Genomic DNA, 18,873 nt, shown 5'->3' on the forward strand with positions numbered 1-18,873 from the left:
TTGGATGAAGGAAAAATTCTACCAGTTTACTCTTTCTTCTCCATTTTACCTACAAATCCTAACATTTGAACATATGGATATGGAAATGAAGCAATGTGGTTGGATGAGTTAAGTCAACTAAAGGGCAACTTTCTTTTTTCAACTCAGTGCAATTAACGGCCGGCAATTTAAAAAGGAAAAAGTACTTGTGAAGTGGTATGCAAGTGTAAAGCAAGACAGATTACTATTTATACAAGAGCAACCAGTCTCATTTTTCTTTCTGCATTTAAGCTAAAAATCTGTGAGATCAATTGAGGCATTTTCTGTGGATTATTTTATTAGAAATAACTTTGTATTAAGGATTCTAGAATACTGTCACAAGCAAAAGTCAAACTCTAAAGCTGACTTTTCGTGTACTTTGCTTTGACAAACTGATTTTCACAAGGTTAAGATTTTTAAAGTAGTAGTTCAGTAAATGTTTTAAATCTTACTTGTCAAAACTGCAACAGTTAAGAATGCAAACCACGATCAACTTTTTATTAAAAGGCAAATAAATTTTGGCTGAAATATCCTTTTAAATTTAGGCAATTTTCAAATTGAGTAGGGACAAATATCCACTTCCAAATAAAATAAATGGATTAAGTCACAAGTATGGTGAAATAGTGCTAAGGAAGCCATAAATGCATCTGATATTTTAATAATTTCAAAAATAAGTCCATCATAAAGAGGTTGAGATAGATGTCAAGTCTTTGAGTTCTGTGATTTCAAAACTTGGTTTTGTGTAAGTCAAATGACAAGTCTACCAGCATTTACAGTTTTTAGGCTTTGAAAAATATCTTTTCATTCTTTATACATATGATCATCTAGAGTAAAAACAGTACTTGAAACTTGCATCAACTAACTTTTCTTTGTCAAGATAACATGAAAAACATAGAAGCCTAGAAAAATGAGTTAAATTCACCAAAATTGGCAAACATTGGTAACTTTTACTTCAAAGATTTTATAGTAAATAAACAGATACATTTTTCAGTGGGTTCTCAAGCAATATACAACAAAGCGTGTACTTCTTACCAACATCACTATAAGACAGTAATGTATTCTCTTTAACTTTTACCTGTTGGTAGTCCACTACAGGGTTTCCAAAACTTCTGCACATTGTGCTTTTCATATCAAATTTTTATTAAAGATCTTAGCTATTTTCTAAATGAATATCCTTTTTTATTGGACTTTTCCCAATTACAAATGAAATTTCATTTTACATCTATAATTAGAAACAACACTTACTATGGGACTGTACAAATTTAGGTCAAAATAAAAATATATGTATTTTGTAGCTTCATAAAACATCATTTACTGAATCTTTAAAGAAAGTAGAAGTAACAGCAATATATGTAAAAGTAATGATTTAATGACTATAAGCAAGACAAAGCAATAGAATTGTGCTTCTTTTGCAGACTGAGGACAATGAAATGTTTAGCTACAATTTCCATACAAACATGAAACAATATTCATATAGAATAAACACCCTTACAAATAACTGATGGGTGATGAACAAACACCAAGTTCGACCAAAGCAAAACATAACTGAAAAGTGTTGGGGTTGTTTATGTTTTAAATTTAACATGCTTGCTCTATTTAAAAAATATCTGTAGAAGTTCATAATAAATTGCTTGTATTTCCAGACATTACATAGAAGGCATATTCCATTGTTAACTGTTGATAAAGCAATACTTAAGTTTGAAATTATTCTTATATCACATATTAAAATAACTTTAGATAAAATGCCTTCTTCCAGCAATTAGCTGGTTTATTTAAAAATTTGTTTTAGAATTAGTGACAAATATGCATTTTAAAAACACATTAATTCCACTATAACCAATGGAAAGTTAAAACACTATTTCCATATTCTTTAAAGTTTTTCTTTACTGCAACAATAATTTTCAAAGCAAACATGTATTATTGGAGAAAAGTCAGTATCATGATGACTTGCCAATTGCTTCCAATGAACAGAATTTAGAATTAGATATCCACGTTGAAAATAATCTATGCTGATAAAAGCAAGGCTCAACATAGGGCATGGGAATCTGCAAAGGTCGAACCAGCTGGGAGAATTTTAACAACCATTTCTGAATGCATGAAACACAATATTTTCTTTATAGTATTTATAAATATATCATACAATACTGTTTCCTGTTATGTCATATACCAATATGGCATTGTACAACAAGCATAATGCCATCTGATTCTTACAAAAGCGAATCATTTAAACAAGTCAGTAAAATAAAGGGTAGTACCCGCTTTTAGGCATACAGATTGTAAAACTGAAGTTTACTTTCCTTTGATCGGTTTTGAGTAGCAAGAGAGAAGTAAAAATCAAACAGGAATCAAAATGGCTAAATATGCAAGAAATTGTTATTCACAGTGACATGGCTACATAGAATACATTATTCTATGCTTATTCTTTCTGTTTGTTGAATTTCAAGATAAAAAGCACTTGTTTTCTACAGGTTCACAAAACAGCGTAATAACAAGAACAATCAAGGAGAATGTAATGTAGGTGTTAGTTGAGATTAACAAACTATGGCCCAATGCTTCTATCCACTGCAGAGTATTTCCAAGCCTAAACAATGGTTACAGAAACCATTTCACATCTTTCCTAACACACAGGAAAACAAAACAAAACAAAAAACAAAAACCTTGCCTGCCTTCTCAGAATCCAATTCTTTATAGGAACAATCTTTTCAATTAACGTCCATATGAATATCACATCTAGTCCATCTTTTATAGTCAAATTTAATGTCACTACAAAAGAAAGCAAATTGGACGATAGTCACATGTATTAGCATCTATAAAGCTGTAATGGCATGAAGATATCTATATAAATCAGGGGTTTAAAATTTTTTCCTTAATAGTCTCAGGAATCAACCAGATGAAGTTGCTGACGACCCATTTACAGATGATTTTCGAGGTCTATTGGCAAAGGAAGATTGGTGGTTACCGCTGGGGCTGTTGCTGGTTCCATTCATAGTACTGGAAATGTGAGGAAACTGTGGATGAGGAGACTGCACTGGAGTACTGGGGCTAGGCAAACAAGAAGAGGTGGAGGGAATACCTCCTGCTGGGCTGTTGGCCTTGTCACTCCCAGAGTCACTTTCCAGTTCTCCAGCATTTGTCAGTCCATCCCTCTGGTGACTGATCTTCATTCTTTTACAAGTAGGTCGAACTCTATATTTCAAAGGAAGTGGACCATTCTACAAAGTTAAAAGGAAAAAAAAATCACTCTTAACTCTTTATATGCACTGGATCACCTTAATCTAAGAGTAGATATACTACTTACCCTTCTCCAGGTATAAATGTAGGCAATATCCATTAGTGTATAGTAATCTTTCAAAGGTTCCTCTTCATACATAACATCAATCTATTGAGAGGTATTTCAATTATTAAGTAACAAAAGAGCAAAGATAAATCTACAAGCTTTTCTCATCTAAATATAATTCGAGAGTGCTTTAATTTTTTTTTCTCCAGACACTTGGTCAAAGAATTCTTCACATTTCAAATGGAAAACATTTACAGAAATTATTAAGGGATTTGTTTTCATGGAATAAAAAATATCCAAAATATTTAAGAGATACATTAAACTTTAACACTAAATTTAAATTTTTTAATATTGATTTTTGGATTTCTGGATCCGGAAAGAAAAAAATTAAATTAAAAAAATCTACATAAAATGCATGAAAGCTATAAAGAAGGTACCTGGAAAGTATTAGGTATGTCCATTTTACTTCTGAGAAACTTTCTTAAGTGCATCACAGTCATTGCTGCTGGGCATCGTAAATATCTTTTATCATTCACCTAAGAGTACATTTACAAAAGTAATTGTTTTCAATTCCTAACTTTCAAAGAAGAAAGTTTCAATTCAATTGCCTGAATATGATATAAGGTACTAATACCAAATCAGATGCAACTAAACTCAACTATACTTTGAATTTACTATTATAATGAATACTAAATGAATTAATTTCTAGTACACTTTAAATATATTAAGATATTAAACATGAACTATGTAAAATAATTTGTAAGAAGAGCAACCATATATAAAGTATATTCTAATTATTAAATATCCTATGTAAATCCCTCATAAACATTGAACTTGACCATTTTCTTTTAATTATCAGCAGCACTTGACCACCCAGAATATTCTAAAGAGCAACAAAATCCTCCATAAAATCTAGAATCCATAAATCTTCACCATTTTTATAATACAGAACATACCTCCTCCTTAGACTTCTCTTTGTCTTTGTTTACTTTCCGATCCAATCTAAGAAACAAAAACTCATTAGTGAAACAATGTATCTAATAGACACATTAGCATAAAATAGATTTCCTAGAGAATTTACCTATTCTGGTCAAAGAATTCAATAGATAAGCTTATAATCTCATCATCAGTTATAATTCTCTTATCTTCATCTGCAACTTCTCCTCTATCTTCATTAGAGCCATTGGCAGCTATAAAGACATTACAAAATTTAATATTTTAACAATTAGACATTTAAAATATTTTAGACATAGGAAAATGGAAGGGGCACTCTGAAGTAAACTCAATTTTAATAAAATTTAATTACTGTATAAGTCTCCCCCCAAATAAAATAATTTTTGCCCCCCACCCCCCTCACAAAGTTTACCATCAGCTGAAGGATGAGCTGCATAAAAATCCCTTCTTCTCTTCATTTCATCTATGGGGTGGGGGGACGAGATTTAAGCATTTGGTATAGCAGATAAAACCAATGAATAATCTTTTTAAATTCATGCAAGCAAGTTACTCACTTTTGAAAAGCCCTGGAACTAATTTGTATACGATATCTTGAAGTGTTTTATCGGACCTGAAAAAGAATAAGTGAACCATCGACTAATATGGCAAAACTAAAAATGTTCCTAAGTTTTTATAGATTCTTTATTTTTTTGTGTGCTATAGCATTTTACTTGATTGTGCTGCTTTCTATAACTATACTAAAATAAAAACTATGACAGTAAAGTTCTCTACATAGTAGTACTCTTTTAAATCAAAACATACTTTGTGCCTTTCAAGTTACTAAATTTTCTAGTATGAATAGAGAATAGAGAGAATTCAGGACTTTAAAAATCTTATTCTTATCTGTCATGAAGTCAAGAAAAGAATACAAAAAGGAGAACTATTTCAGTTTTTAAAGGACAATAAAAAACTTAAAATCACTAGAATACCGAACATTGTCTAAGCTTGATCACCATTAAAAGAAATTTCTAAGAAATTATCTTTAGAAATTATTAAAAGACTACTCTCCACAAAGCACCAATCACCTTCTCTCTGTAAATTATGCAACTCCAATAACAATTACAAACAAAGACTTTAATCATTTTCCTACCTTATATTCAGCAGTGGTCTGGTTTTGTGAACTTGGACATCACAGATAGGACAATACTTGCTGGTCTCCAGGTAACGTACAATACACGTTTTACAGACTAGAAGTAGGAACATGTAAAGTTTTTGTACATTTAGAAATCAGAAGCTAGGGCTGAGGCTATAGCTCAGCGGTAGAGCGCTTGCCTAATACATTTGAGGCCCTGGGTTCGGTCCTCAGCACCACATAAAAATAAACAAGTAGAATAAAGGTATTGTGGGAAAAAAAAAACTTAAATGGAAATTAAATGTGTTTTTTAAAAAAGAAATCAGAAGCTAATTAATATAGTGTCAGAAACTGAGAATTAAAAGCAAGACGGTAAATACCAAAAGGTATTTCCAAGGAATCAAACTAATTAATATTCTGACTACACTTACACATTGCATACTGGTAATAAAGTAGGTAGTAATAAAAAGTCAATAAATTGAAGAGAAGAAAATGACTCCCACCAGTCTTTACCAATATTCCCAAGGATTATGGTAATTGTTAATATTCTTATAAACTTCAGGATGAACTATGGAAATATAGGTGAAACAAAAGAAGGGAGCTAAAGCTCTTTACTTACAGGAATGTAGACATTCTATTATGGTTGTGGCATCAATGAAGTACCCTCCACAAAGCACACACATTAGGTGGGGATTTAGCTCAGTGATCTTGATTCTGGTTGTTCGATGCATTTCTGCTTGACGAAAGATCCTGTAAGGCAGAGATATTGGCCATAATTCAAAGAAAATGAATCAAGATTATCTCTAACTCCTAGTAATTGTACACTCTGAAACGCTGAGGCATTCATAAAACTCATTTAACATTGTACAGCTGGACAGTCCCAACGTTTTCTACAGAAGGAATTTACTAATCAGATCTGAGTGAATTCTACAGAAATGGTGAAAAAGATCCAACTAAAGTTACATCTGGTCTCTCAGGTCATTCCTGGAGAGAGATGAAAAGGTCTGGGGTGGGGGCTGGGAGCCTAGCCTCTTTCTTCCATTTGTCCTCCAGCCTAGCAGCCCCAAGGCTGCTACCGACACCACAGTCCCCGTAGATATTTACTAATCACTAGGGCTTGTTCCAGGTCTCCGAATTTATTGTAAAACTTCCTCACAGATCTTCAGTCGAAAATCCTGGGGTTCTGGTAGTTTTAGACGGTTCAAGCAACCAGAACCTGGCAGGTTTTTACGCTTACAAAAGGAAAACAAATTCTGTTCTATCTGCATCCCTGGAATTTCCGGAGCTGGGTGCCGGCCGGAGGAGAAGCACCTCTAGTCAGCCTCGGGCTGGGGCCTGAGCGCGGAGGACGGCCGGGGGCTGGGATGCGAGGGGCGGATCCGGCGGCGCCCGGGGCTCCGTCTCGCTCCGGATTCGGAACTCGCCTCAGTCGGGGTTTCCATAGCAACTTACACTTACACTTGGCATCCGGCCACCGCTGCAACTCCGCGCAGAGCCCGGCCCGAGCCCCGAGCCTCCGCGGGCGTGCGGGGCCGCCGAGCGGCTAGCGCGGGGGAGGGGCGGCGCGGGGGCGGGGCCGGCGCGGGGGCGGGGTGGGTGCGGGCGCTGCCGGCGCGGGGTGGGGCGGGCCCGAGAGGTCCTCCGGCCCGGGATCACCCGCGGCCGCGACCCAAGCAGCTTAGGGGACCTCAGAGCCTGTGGCGGCAAACTGCTAAAGAAAATGCAAACCGCACTCCCGGCCATTTCGGACACTCTTGGGGGCCTCTTTCCACGTAGACTGGGTTCGAAGAGCTTGTTTCATATCTTGATTCTTTCGGACTGTCCCGTTAGCAATCGCTAGGTCAAAAATTTCTCCAAGGGACCTTTTGAGAATTGCCAACTGTGCACTTAGCCCCAAACTGTCAAGGCTCAAGTTGCAGAGATGTTTACTGAACCGAACCTCTTTAAAGCTTCCTTCTTTAATAAGACGTTCTCCTGTAGATTAGATGAACCAAAGTTTTGGATGGGTTGAAAACTGAATTTGTTTTACAAGGCGGGTGGAGATGGGGGTGGGGGGCAAAAGCACTGTGCTTTATTCGAACAAACCATGCTGGAAGCTAGAAGAACTAATCGGTAGGATAGTGACAATATGTAAAGAACCATGTGACCAGCCCATTCCCAACGCTAAATCAACACCTTGTCAACCCACAGTAACGATAGGAGAGAAAAACAAATGTCATTTTTCTCAGCCTAACGTCCATATAAACCCCCATGAACCCCCACACGATGAAATAATATTTTCAAAAGATAATATACATTATAAAAACGTCACGGTGGGGAACAGTCTGCAACAATACACCACAGGACAATCAGGGAAGTCAATTACTTCGTGTAGTAGTGCTGAAAAGTAACATTTCTTACTATCACCCTACTCCATTCACTTTAGAACCTGAAATAGACTAAGCTTCTAGACCTGAATGGACTACTGCTGCCTTGAATGGAAATCTAGGAACTTGTGAAACTTGCATTAAGATGCCTCTGAGGCTTTATTTCTTAAGGAATCTTAATGCAGAAGAGGGAAATACCAATCAACATACCTCAATAGCTGAAATTGAGTTGAGTACTGAAAAATGGCCCCAAACAAACCAAACCTCTTATGAAAGTGACCCCAGTGACAACCAGTAATCTCACCCAGAAAATTTCATGTGTGATTCCTCAGACATCTTTGGACTACTTGTTTAGAATAATACTGACAACATATGTTAACATAAATCTAAGTGGCCTGGCAGAGGGGCTGTAGAAGGAGCAGTGCCCTAAAGAGTAGCAATATTTAAGTCCAATTGTACTTGATGATTAAAGACCAGCCTTCTTGGTGCTTAAAGAAAAACTCTCCTTGTGAAACCACAGGATCTTTCCTAGAAAGATAGTTAGCAAGGTGATAACTTCTATTTGCCTGTGAAAGTATATCACACTAACACCATGGATCATGAAGTTCACCAAGGGGCTCCAATAAAAACAGCTGCCTTTATTTCTTCTCTACCTTACAGAAACCCAAACACCACACAAACACAATAGTAACTCAGAGAATAATAAAACCTCAGTGGAGGGTTATCTACTGGTTGGCTTTGAACATTTAAGTCCTATGTACTTGACCCAAAACCCCTTTCAAATTCATCCTAAGGCTTAATTCACAAAACTCTCTCTCAGTTCAGAAGAATTTGGCCACAGTCCTATTAGTGTTTACAATGAAAATAAATATTACTTTGTTGCTTATATAAAAATCAGCCCTTAATCTTTTTATCCATTGGAAAGTACTGACAATCTAAGGAGGACTTCCAAAATGTTTGACATGCTTGATAAGGTTTAAGAACAACCTCTTGCACCTTAGAAATAAAAACCTAATAGGTTTCAACAAAGAAAGTGCCCTTAAGCTACTAAAAATGCACCAACGTACATGCTGGAAATGTTCAAGAATTAAAACTTGCCATTATAGGATACTCAGATGGGGCTGTCAGTTAGTTTTTAGTTGGAGGCCTAACACTAGTATAATGTCAAAATGAAGGAAAACAGAAACAAGATCTTATGTTAACAATCAGTTTGACTACTGCAATCTAAGAAATGCAAATTAACTCCATAACCCTAGTTGGGGCTCACAGCTCTTATAAGTATGGGTAAAATTGGGGTTAACTTGACTCTTTGGGAGAATTTTGCATATTTGGACACTTAAATACACCCAATAAATCAGTGGTAGAGTATCAATGGATTTATAAAATATAATTAAATGTGTAATTTTCTTACAAAAGCTTGTATGTGTGTGTGTATATGCATGTAAATGGTCTCTATGGCTTCAAAGATATTGTTACTAGGGGGCAAATTAATTTGTACAGGTAGGTTATTTCAAACATCTCTACACTTCGAAGGAGATGTATGGAAATGAACTCGAATATAAAAATTTTAAATTTTTGCTCATAAAAATCAACTTCTAAGAAAATTTTCATTGGTCTACTTAAAACCAAAATGTTATTATTTGGGCTAAACAATCTAATAAATTGTACTGTCAACCATTTACATCCTTAAGTATCAAGTCTTTAGTGTACCTTATAATGTGTTTCCAAAACTTGGGGGTTAAAATCCCTCTATAATTTGAGCCACTCCTAACACTCAACACTAACTTACACTCGCATTTGGATAAATATGCTGGGAATTTTGCCTACCTAAAGGGAAGGGGTTAATACATGATTCTCTTTCAAATATTGAACCGTGACCACTAAGCCCACTAAATCCTTTTATTGCAATTGGGAATGATCAAAGTCTCTCTACTTGTTTACTTCCAATTATTAACTGTAAATCTCTGGGGAAAAGATCATGCTCTATCGCTGTCAAGCCCAAATGACTGCGTAAACATAAGCAATCAACTTTTTAGTGCTCCTTTTCTAAAGCATCCCTTTACCACATGACCTATGCTGACATTTAGCAAAACATATAAAACGCAGTGGAGTTAAGTCACGATTCTGGGAGCATCCCAAAGTAGAGGTAGAGAGAAAAGTCGCAATCTGTGCCAAGGGGTTGGGGGGGGGGAGGAAAAGGGGAGAAAGACGTGGAAAAAAGAAACCTCTACTACCAAGACTAACGTCCAGTCACCATCATCACTCCAAAAAAAAGCTCCAAATTTGAAATGCCCACTTCCCAGTGAGCACGTCCCGACAATGTTCACAGCACTTGTCCAAGACTCCCAACAAATACCACCTTGAAAACTTTACCATTTTCCACACAAATGCAGAAGACCTTGGAAACAACTGGGAACCGCCATCTTACAAGCCATCCAATTTCACACAAGTGTCCCTCCAACTTAAGTTAATAAGATTTTTGTTGGGGCTCTCTCCAGTCTAACAACCACCTTGGCGGGATCGCTGCCCCCCACGTAACCCGTCCCTATAAAATGGGGGCGTTCCCTGGATGTTCAAACCCCTCAAAAGCCCTTTCTTCGGGAGAGGAGGGAAGCCACTTGACCCAAGCAGCTCCCGATTTCAGGAGCCCGTCCCCGTTTCATCAAAATCTACCTCTCAACAAAGGGCGCTGTGGCCGGGAGAGCCGCGGAGGCTGGAAATAGAAGTATTCTTCTCGGGGACCATGTGCGTCGCGAGGGTGCAGAGGGGCGCGCGGGGGAGAAAGGAACTAAAACGTGGGGCCGCGCGCGGCGCGTCCGGGCTGAGCGGGCGGCGGCGGCTGGAGCGGCGCCGAGCCCGGCTGGCGGCGGCGGCGCGGGCTGCGGGTCGGTCCCGGCGCCGCGGGAGGCGGCGGGCGGCAGGCGCGCGCTCGCGGCGCGGGGCGGGCGGCGCGCGGGCGGCGGCGGCGGCGGCGGGCGGCGGGGCTCGGCGCCCACGCTGTCAGCGCCCTCCCGGCCGGCGCGGGCCAGGCGCGGGGGGGCCGCCTCCCGGCCACCGCGGCCGGTCCGAGCCCCGCGCGGCCCCCGCCGCCCCCCGGCCCAGTCCCGGAGGCGCCTCGCCTCCTACGTACCCGGAAAAAGCAGCCGGCGAGAGGCGATCGAAGCGGGCGGAAAAGACAATGAAAGTTAAAAGTCGTTCAGCAGAAAATGAATGTGAGCCAAGCGGCCATCTTGAAGCGAGCTGCAGACGCCGCTGTCAATGGGCAACGAGCGCAGCCGAGAGGAGCCGCGGCCGCCGCGCTCGGCTCATGCTGCCTCCCGAGCCCGGCCTCCTCCTCCTCCTCCGCCTCGGCCTCCTCCTCCTGGGCCTCCTCCTCCTCCTCCGCCTCGGCCTCCAACGCCTCCTCCTCCTGGGCCTCCTCCTCCTCCTCCTCGGCCGCCGCCGCCTCCTCCCGCTCCGCACTCGGGGGAGGGAGCGCGCGGAGGGGGCGCGATCGGTATTATTCTGCGGGGCTGGGAGGTGTTTCTAATCCGGATCGGGGCTCCCTCGCCAACATCCCCATTGTCTCGCCCAGATCTCTGCCTTTAATACTACGATTATTATTTCATAGTTGCTGTGGGGGGAGGAAGGCGGGTGGGGGGCGCCGTGTGTGCGTGCGGGCGGTGAGGCGGGGGGAGGGGAGGAAGGATGAGGAGGGGGAGGGGAGGGTGGAAAAAAATGCACCGCTGAAGGCAGAGTGGAAACTGACACCGGCTCCAAAATGGCTCAGAGTCCGCCCGCCCCCTCCCCCTGCCGCCCCCCCACCGGGTCACGTGCTCCCCTCATTCCTTAAGGGCGGCCTGGGAATTAGTGTCGGTGTAGTCGGGCCCGTGGCCGCCCCCTCCCCTCCGAGCCGCGCGCGCAGCCCCCTCCCCCTCGCTCTGCGCCGCGGCGGCGCTGGCGCGGTCGCGGAGACATTTCTCCACAGCGCCACACGCGCCACCCTACTCTGGGCGCGGGCATCGCTCCGGCCCCGCACGCCGCGCAGCCCACCCCACCCCCCCGTTATTTCTTTCGACCGCCCGCCTCCGCCCGTGGCGCACTCGTCCACGGTCTCTCGCGGACCAGGGCACTCAGCCGCTGCCCTCAGCGCGGCCCTGCCGGCTCTACGCGCCGCGGCCCAGACTCCGGCGCCGAAGCGCGGAACCTGCGCCGGAGTTGGGCTCACGGAAACAACAGCGCCCGCCCCTTCCCCCCTGCCGGCGACCAAGGCGGGGCGCGCGCGGGCAGCGGCTAGCTCCGGGGCAGGGCTCCTCGCCCGGCGGGCGGCGAGGGTCGGGCTGCGGGCGAGCCCTGCAGCGCAGGTAACGGACCGCCTTCGGCCGCCACTCGGCTCCGTTCCCGCAGCTGGGGTCCTCGCCGACCCGGAGAGCGCATCCTCTCCCACTGTTGAATCCGGAGAAAAAGCGGTCGTTAAAAGTTAACGCTAATCGTGTCTAGCTCCTCGCAGAAAGTAATAATTAACACACCGACTCCAAACACAACATCACCACTCTTTTGTGGGAATACCAGCTTATTTATTCAGGGTGTAATATTACTTCCTTTCGTAAGAGTTGAAAAAGACAAAACAGAAGAAATGTACAGTTAATACTAAAGACAATTAAAATACTTAGGCAGAATTTCCCTCTTAATCCTTTCACACGTGTCAAAATTGATGAGTATCATAAATTCAAAAGGAGTGATTTTTTTTCTACCGAAAATTGGGACTTCCAGCTCGCACAAATGATGCTTCCACTGAAGGCAAGACGCATCTGGTTTTCCTCTAGATTCGGTGGATCTTTAGCGTCCCCGAGTTACAACTGAGTTGCTCTTTCCAGGCTTTTTGAAGCATCTTTAAGTTTCCCCACCAAGTCCTAAAATATGTAATATAATGCCATGTTTTAAGGATGAGACATGTAACGAAGTATCCAAGTTCGAGAGGGATGCAAGAAAAAAGTCGGGAGAACACTGTCAATACAAGTTTAGAATTCACTAGAATTTTAACCTTTGACAAACCAGTATCTGTGAAAAGAAGCATTTTCCCTAAAATATCTTCAAATCGGCTATTTGTCCTCAGTTTGAAACATGATTTCTTACGGAATCCTCTTAACTGCACGGTGTATCTAAATTAAATGTCTCAAGTTATCTAACGAAGGTTATGGGGTGTGTGTGTGTGTGTGTGTGTGTGTGGTGAAAGTTTCAAGTTTGTTACATTGAGATGACTGCAGGAGATGTCTTTGAAAGTTTCAATTCCATCTAAGTTTCCAAGACTGATCTGCATTTTTTAAGTACTAAGAAATAAATTCGTTGTTATGCCCATCAATGAATGTACTTTTCAATTTCCCCAATCTTACACTGGCAGTATAAAATTTTAATATACTTTTCTTTTCATAAAAAAGTCATTTAAAACTGCTGCTTAACAACCCAATTTTGAAAAGTTTAATTCAATTTCTGAAAGGAAAGAAGGTATTTTCAAAGTCATGCTTTTAATTTTACTGTATCTTACTAAATTAAACTCATGAATTGCAGGAATTTACACTTAACATTACACTTTAGAAATATTTTTTAAGTAGAAGAAAGAGCACTATAGACTACTAGTAACATCTTCATTTCCAAAGTGAAGTCCATGTTAAAATATTGCTTTTCAAGCCCCTTTCTCATCTTCTTCTTAACCATGAGTCATTTATCTGCTGACAGGTGGTTATTTCTCTTTTAAACTTTCCACACCATAATTCTCTTTATAAAGGAGCATATTCAAAGATACTAATACTGTACCTGTAATTGTTCCATGCTGCAACTAAAACTAATTTCTGGGTAGGATTGGGAATCAGTGTTCTAGGGAAGAAAAAAATGCTGTTTATTTAAATCAAGAAAATTTAAATTATCATTACATATTTCATTTTTAGACAGGGGTTATCTATACATACCTCTACATTTAGCGTCACCAAATATGCAGGTTTGTACATTTTATGAAGTTGACTGGTCTAAAACAATACAACATGTACATGTCAGTAATTATTTTTTAAAAGTTCCCTAAATCTCTTTGGAGAACAGTTTGCTAAACTTTACCTTTATCTGATATTCCAAGCGCCAAGAAACATCAGTTATATGAGGGAGAGATCTACCTATACTGAAAGATACAATGATAACTGTATATGATATCTTCAGAAAACTTTTCAGTACTTATCTTTTGCTAAGAATGTCTACCACTTCCTCATCTCCTTTTAATCCATTCTGAATTTAAAACATTGTTAAACTTCATTTCAAATTCTAAAGAATAAAAGCATTCTAAAAATTATCTCAATTATCTTTTATCTTTAAAACATTAGCTTAACTTCAATTGTTTCATTTGCCCTTTGGCCTTTTTCTTTGGGTCAGGATCCCAGTTTTTTTGCCCTATTTTGTTTCACACCAGCATTCTCCTTTCATACCTGCAAGTGAAAAGTGCCTCAGCTTGACACCTTATACAGAACCTACCTTCCCAGTAGGATTTCTAGAGAATTCTTATTATTCTGGGGAGAGGGGGGAAAAAAAGAAAGAAAGAAAACACATCTTTGTAAATAGTGGAAAAGAAAAAGTGGTAATTGTTAATTTAAAAATTCAAAGTAAGAAACCTGATATTCTGTGCAAAACAGTTCTATTCGCTCTCTGTCAAATTTACAGTCTTCTAGATATGTGCTAGAGGGAGGGAAATGCCAAAGTTTAGTCTGCATTTTAAAAACTGAAATTGCAATCATAAAAGATATTATTTGAAAATAAATGAGTTTTTTAAATAAATCCTGTACCTTAGAGTTGACTTGTCAGCTCGGTGCTTTCCTGCCTCCAGTATGTAAGTTGCAGCTGCCGCATGACAATGTTTTAAAACCACAGGGTCAATATGTTTCAAGTCTGGGTGATCTAAAATAAATTAATTGCCAATGATGCCTGTGATAATAAGTTCTTTATAGTCATATTTCCAAAAAGGATATTTTAATTTAGATAAAAATCCCCTTTAACAAGATAACAATAATAATTCAACTATAGGGACTGTCAATTTTAAGTAAATGAGATGAGCTGCAAGGTCAATTGCAAAACAATAAAGAGAACACATCAATAATCCTGCCTTTAACTTCTTTTGCCTTAGCATTTTTACTATTTTTAAAAAACATGGCTCCCAAAGAAAAAATAACTACAGTGGTCATTCTAAAACTGAAGTAAATTCAAAGGAAAAACAAAGATAAACATTTTACATGATGAAAATTTTATGATAATTTTCACTCTAAAAATGATGAAACTTTAGGGTAAGTGGCTTCGTGGACATTAATACATCAAGAGAGGTGGAAAGGAGGGCATGAATTCAGAATATAAAATAGAAATTTCAAAATTCCATCAGTATTTTCAGGTTTTGACAGTCATCTTTTTTTTTTTTTTCTTTTTGAGATTTACCCAGGTGGTGGTTACTATTTTTGTTTGAAGAACTTCCACTTTCATATTTTTTTGCACAAGTGTCTAGTTCATGAAACTACAGGAAAAAACCAAAAATTTGAATTGTTGGTACATTTAAGAAAATTATCTAAAAGCGGTCTGTCTTAAAATATTCTCGTAGTCCATACTGACACTGCACTCCGCAATAGCTGATGAGACCTCTTAAGAGACTCGCCTTCTGGTAACTGGTGCGGAACAAAACATCATGCACCCTATTTTAGGGATCTAGGGGAAGAACCGGTGTAAAACACACTAAGCAGGAGTTGGAGAGATGATAGGAACCCGAGGTATTCTCCTGGTTGGAATATGTCAACACTATTTGAACTAGTAAGTGCTTAGGGAACAGACCCTTTTAAACCTTTGCTAGCTTAGTCCAGGAAGCTTGAATTACAAGGAGCTCCCCTGATGAAGTCCAAGTGTCAAAAGAGCCACTGTCTCAGACCAGTCTGAAAACCTGAGATGTTTAGGCCACAAACAAGACTTGAACACGGGCTTTACAAAGAAAGGAACAAAGAGACTGGGAGGGAAATCGGGCCAAGAACGTGTAACCGGCTGTGTGCAGGTGCCAAGAGGGAACAGAACAATGCTCAGGGTCCGCTCTGGGTCCTGGCAGAGTCACGTCTCCACACTCCGTCCGGAGCGAAGGGCAAAGCCCGGAGACTTCCTCTTCCCGGGGCTTTCCCCCTCTCGTTCCTCTCCTCCGAGCGCCCCCTCCACCCAGGCCGATCCAGCTCCGAGTCGAGCTGCTTACCTAACACGGCCTCGTCCGCCTGGGCGTCCAGCAGGCTCTGGAAAGCCGCCCGGAGGAGAAGCGTGAAGGCGTTGGAGTCAAAGGAGCCGGGATCAGCCAGCATCTGGAAGCCTTTCTGCACAGACTCCGAGAGCTCCATTGTGAGCGCGCCGTGACCTTCGACACGCGCACCACGTGACACGCGCCGCGCGCTCAGCTGATGCGGCCGCGCGCGCACGCGGCTCGGGGCGGCGGCGCGGGCTGCAGGGCCTCCCCCTCCGCCCGCCCGCCGGCGGGTCGGCCGGCCTCCTCGCCCCCAGCCCCCGCTTCCGTCCAGCTCTTCCTTCTGAGCCAGCCGCTGGAGCTGCAGAGCCTCCGCCAGAGGGGCGGCCACGGGCACTTTGTGAACGCGCTGGGCGCTTTCTCTCCGCTTGGCGCTCACACAGGGTGGTCACCGGCTGGGTTCGCCGAAAGCCCCTGGGGAGGTGGCGGACAGCGTCCGGGCCGGCCCCCACCTCCCCGCCAACTGCGCCCTCCCGGCTCCTCGCCCAGCGCGAAATCCTGCGGGGAGCCGCGATTTAAGGCAACTGGTTTTGTTTATTTTTGTGGGGTTTTGTAACTCACCAGTTGGACTACGAAGCACTGCCCTTTAGGAGCAAGACCGTAGACATCTGGTTTGTTTTCACCTTTCCCTTGTCATCTCTTTCCTGCGTGGTGTGTGTGTACACAGAGCTACATCCATAAAGAGCGCGCGTGAGCGTACCGTACTCCAACAATTGGGAGATTAATAAATTATTCATGAACATTTAATCGGATTATTTTAAAAAATTGTATACCACTGCAAATAAACACCTTTCGAAGGCAAACTGCGAGACAAATTTTGTGCTACTGTATTCAGTACATCTGTGGGTCCAGGTTTAATTACTCAATCGAGTCTTCATAAATACATATTAGACAGTTATTAGTAAAGTACGGCTTGTAATGGCAGGATCTTTATTAGAAGTGAATTGCTGTCTCAGATATCCATAACTTTAAAGATTTAAATTCTGTATAAAGTTTGAATTCCCCTGTATTTCTACAAAGTTGGTTTGGAGAGCAGCAGTGATTCTTAAACAAACAAAAAAAAAAAAGCGAAGTAAAATAAATTAGGTTATTATTATTATTATTAGAACTGGAAAAGTAAAAACTACACGTTTTTGAAGGATGGAGGGAAGGGCTACGGAACAAGAAATGTATTTTAGTCTTCAGGAGAGATTATTTGCAACGTTAGAGTCAATGTGAAACCTTTTCTTCTTTGGCATAATTTAGGTACCTATTTGGGAAAAAAATTTTAATGAATATAGCCAATATTTAATCTTGCATCAGTATGTAAAGAGTAACTCATTTCACAGTAACAGGACGCAAATGGAATAATTTAGCGTCAGTAACAGGTTGAGTAACTACTCAGTCCTACTTTGAAAGCTTTGAAAGACACGTGCACTTGAAGAGAGTATAGCAGCAATGAAAGGCTTAAAAGTTCCCTTAAGGTCTTTATGAAACAAACACCTATTAATCATGTTCATCTTCCCATCTCTCTCTTTCTAAATTCCTTTCTTCTCGTCCGTAGTAAAATGTCAGTTGAAAAGTTTCCACCTATCTGATTTGCACAGGGAATATTTTGCAGAGCAGAACTGTGTAAATGTTAAACAATATTAACACCCAACCTCTTTATGTTTATTACACATATTTTATGACCCAGTATAGTACTGATTGTTAATACCCTAGTAGAATTTGAGTCTAGAACTCTAATCATATTTAATTTAGTGTCAAACAAGAGAGTACTAATGCCTGAGCATGGATTTTAAAATATTATTTTAAAAGAGAAGAGTAAACACAAGTGGTTGTGAGTTTGTGGGCATAAAACTTAGGAAATTCATGAGGATTGTTTCCATAATAACTGTCCTGTTACTCTCTTGCCCATATGTAAGTACTTTCTTTTAGAGGATGTTTGTATTTTTCTGCCTAAATATATTCATGTGTTAGGCCCAACTGCTGGGTACATTTCCAGCTCACACAAAAATTTTAAACATACTTTTCTGATGCTGGAAAAACTGCATTTTCCTGCTGCAGGTACATTTATTTCAACTACCTTCAAAGGAGGCACAAGATTAAACATTTATTTGAATGTAAAATATGTGTATCTTTGAAAAGTCATTGAAATAGAAAAGTCTGATCATTAAAAGACATATTTGCTCATGATTACTCAGATGTAGGCTTTCTTGGTGGCAACCATGAAGTCAATGCATTTTAGATTGTTAGAAAAACTATATATGAACATATTCTACAAGTGTGGAAAAAACTCTTTAAAATTTTTGCTTTGATCACTGAAAAAGTATTGGAACTTACATTAAACTTAAAAAAAATCTGCAGACTCAAAGCCAATAGACTAAATTTGTCCTATAAATAGCCTTTAAAAAGAACAATTATGTGCAGCTAAAAATAACAATATTAAAACATCTTCATGTTAATAATTTATCTTGCCATATAAACTGCTAATATTAAGTATAGGATACTAATAAATTTTTCTTTTTTGAGAATCTGGAAATTATGTCAAGAACAATGTCTTAAAGTTTCAAAACACATCATATACTTTGAATTGGCTAATATTTTTATTCTTAAATTTGTTTTAGAAACCAACTTAATATTGGTCCCTGTACTGTAATTACAATTAAAATGGACTGGGATTTTTTATAGGCTCTCAGTAGTCAGTTTTCACCAAAGGCCTTATTTGCTACATTTGTTAACTTTGTGAATTCAAATATTTTCTTTTTTAGAGTATTTAAGTATTTTTGCTTTTGTTCAAAGAAAACTGAAAGAAGGTATTCCTTTAGATTGAAGAGTTCATTGAACATCCATTGGGAGGGGGGAAAAACAATATGCTTAAGAGCCAATGTGA

At 40.3% G+C, this 18,873-nt stretch overlaps 2 protein-coding genes across 4 annotated transcripts; both read right to left on the reverse strand.

Moving 5' to 3' along the window:
* Window positions 1–945: 945 nt before the first annotated feature.
* Window positions 946–11,101, reverse strand: Bmi1 (BMI1 proto-oncogene, polycomb ring finger). Of its 2 annotated transcripts, none has more exons than XM_027928567.3 (10): window positions 10,857–11,101; window positions 5,980–6,110; window positions 5,379–5,475; window positions 4,804–4,859; window positions 4,662–4,712; window positions 4,377–4,485; window positions 4,252–4,297; window positions 3,733–3,831; window positions 3,317–3,397; window positions 946–3,230 (listed from the first exon to the last, which is right to left on the reverse strand). In XM_027928567.3, the coding sequence occupies exons 2-10, from the start codon at window positions 6,089–6,091 to the stop codon at window positions 2,901–2,903; spliced, it is 981 nt and encodes a 326-aa protein (XP_027784368.1). In that variant the 5' UTR covers window positions 6,092–6,110; window positions 10,857–11,101; the 3' UTR covers window positions 946–2,900. The 2 variants fall into 2 exon arrangements, with proteins under 2 accessions (XP_027784368.1, XP_071455950.1); XM_071599849.1 differs by lacking the exon at window positions 10,857–11,101 and adding an exon at window positions 10,400–10,513.
* A 1,159-nt stretch (window positions 11,102–12,260) lies between these two features.
* Window positions 12,261–16,140, reverse strand: Commd3 (COMM domain containing 3). 2 transcript variants are annotated; one of them, XM_027928568.3, is made up of 8 exons: window positions 15,960–16,140; window positions 14,530–14,641; window positions 14,359–14,422; window positions 14,222–14,256; window positions 13,814–13,874; window positions 13,672–13,728; window positions 13,520–13,579; window positions 12,261–12,618 (listed from the first exon to the last, which is right to left on the reverse strand). In XM_027928568.3, the coding sequence occupies exons 1-8, from the start codon at window positions 16,096–16,098 to the stop codon at window positions 12,559–12,561; spliced, it is 588 nt and encodes a 195-aa protein (XP_027784369.1). In that variant the 5' UTR covers window positions 16,099–16,140; the 3' UTR covers window positions 12,261–12,558. The 2 variants fall into 2 exon arrangements, with proteins under 2 accessions (XP_027784369.1, XP_027784370.1); XM_027928569.3 differs by lacking the exons at window positions 14,222–14,256; window positions 14,359–14,422.
* Window positions 16,141–18,873: the final 2,733 nt, after the last annotated feature.

This window comes from Marmota flaviventris, chromosome 12, assembly GCF_047511675.1.
Source record: "Marmota flaviventris isolate mMarFla1 chromosome 12, mMarFla1.hap1, whole genome shotgun sequence".
Classification (NCBI taxonomy): domain Eukaryota; kingdom Metazoa; phylum Chordata; class Mammalia; order Rodentia; family Sciuridae; genus Marmota; species Marmota flaviventris.

Coding starts and splice junctions, on each gene's coding strand:
- Commd3 (XM_027928568.3), bottom strand. CDS start 16,098: ATGGAGCTCTCGGAGTCTGTGCAGAAAGGCTTCCAGATGCTGGCTGAT. Junction 14,642..15,959: donor GGCGGACGAGGCCGTGTTAG/GTAAGCAGCTCG, acceptor AATTTATTTTAG/ATCACCCAGACTTGAAACAT. Junction 13,729..13,813: donor GCTTGGAATATCAGATAAAG/GTAAAGTTTAGC, acceptor GTATTGTTTTAG/ACCAGTCAACTTCATAAAAT.
- Bmi1 (XM_027928567.3), bottom strand. CDS start 6,091: ATGCATCGAACAACCAGAATCAAGATCACTGAGCTAAATCCCCACCTA. Junction 3,832..4,251: donor AAGAGAAGTCTAAGGAGGAG/GTATGTTCTGTA, acceptor ATGTACTCTTAG/GTGAATGATAAAAGATATTT. Junction 3,231..3,316: donor ACATTTATACCTGGAGAAGG/GTAAGTAGTATA, acceptor TTAACTTTGTAG/AATGGTCCACTTCCTTTGAA.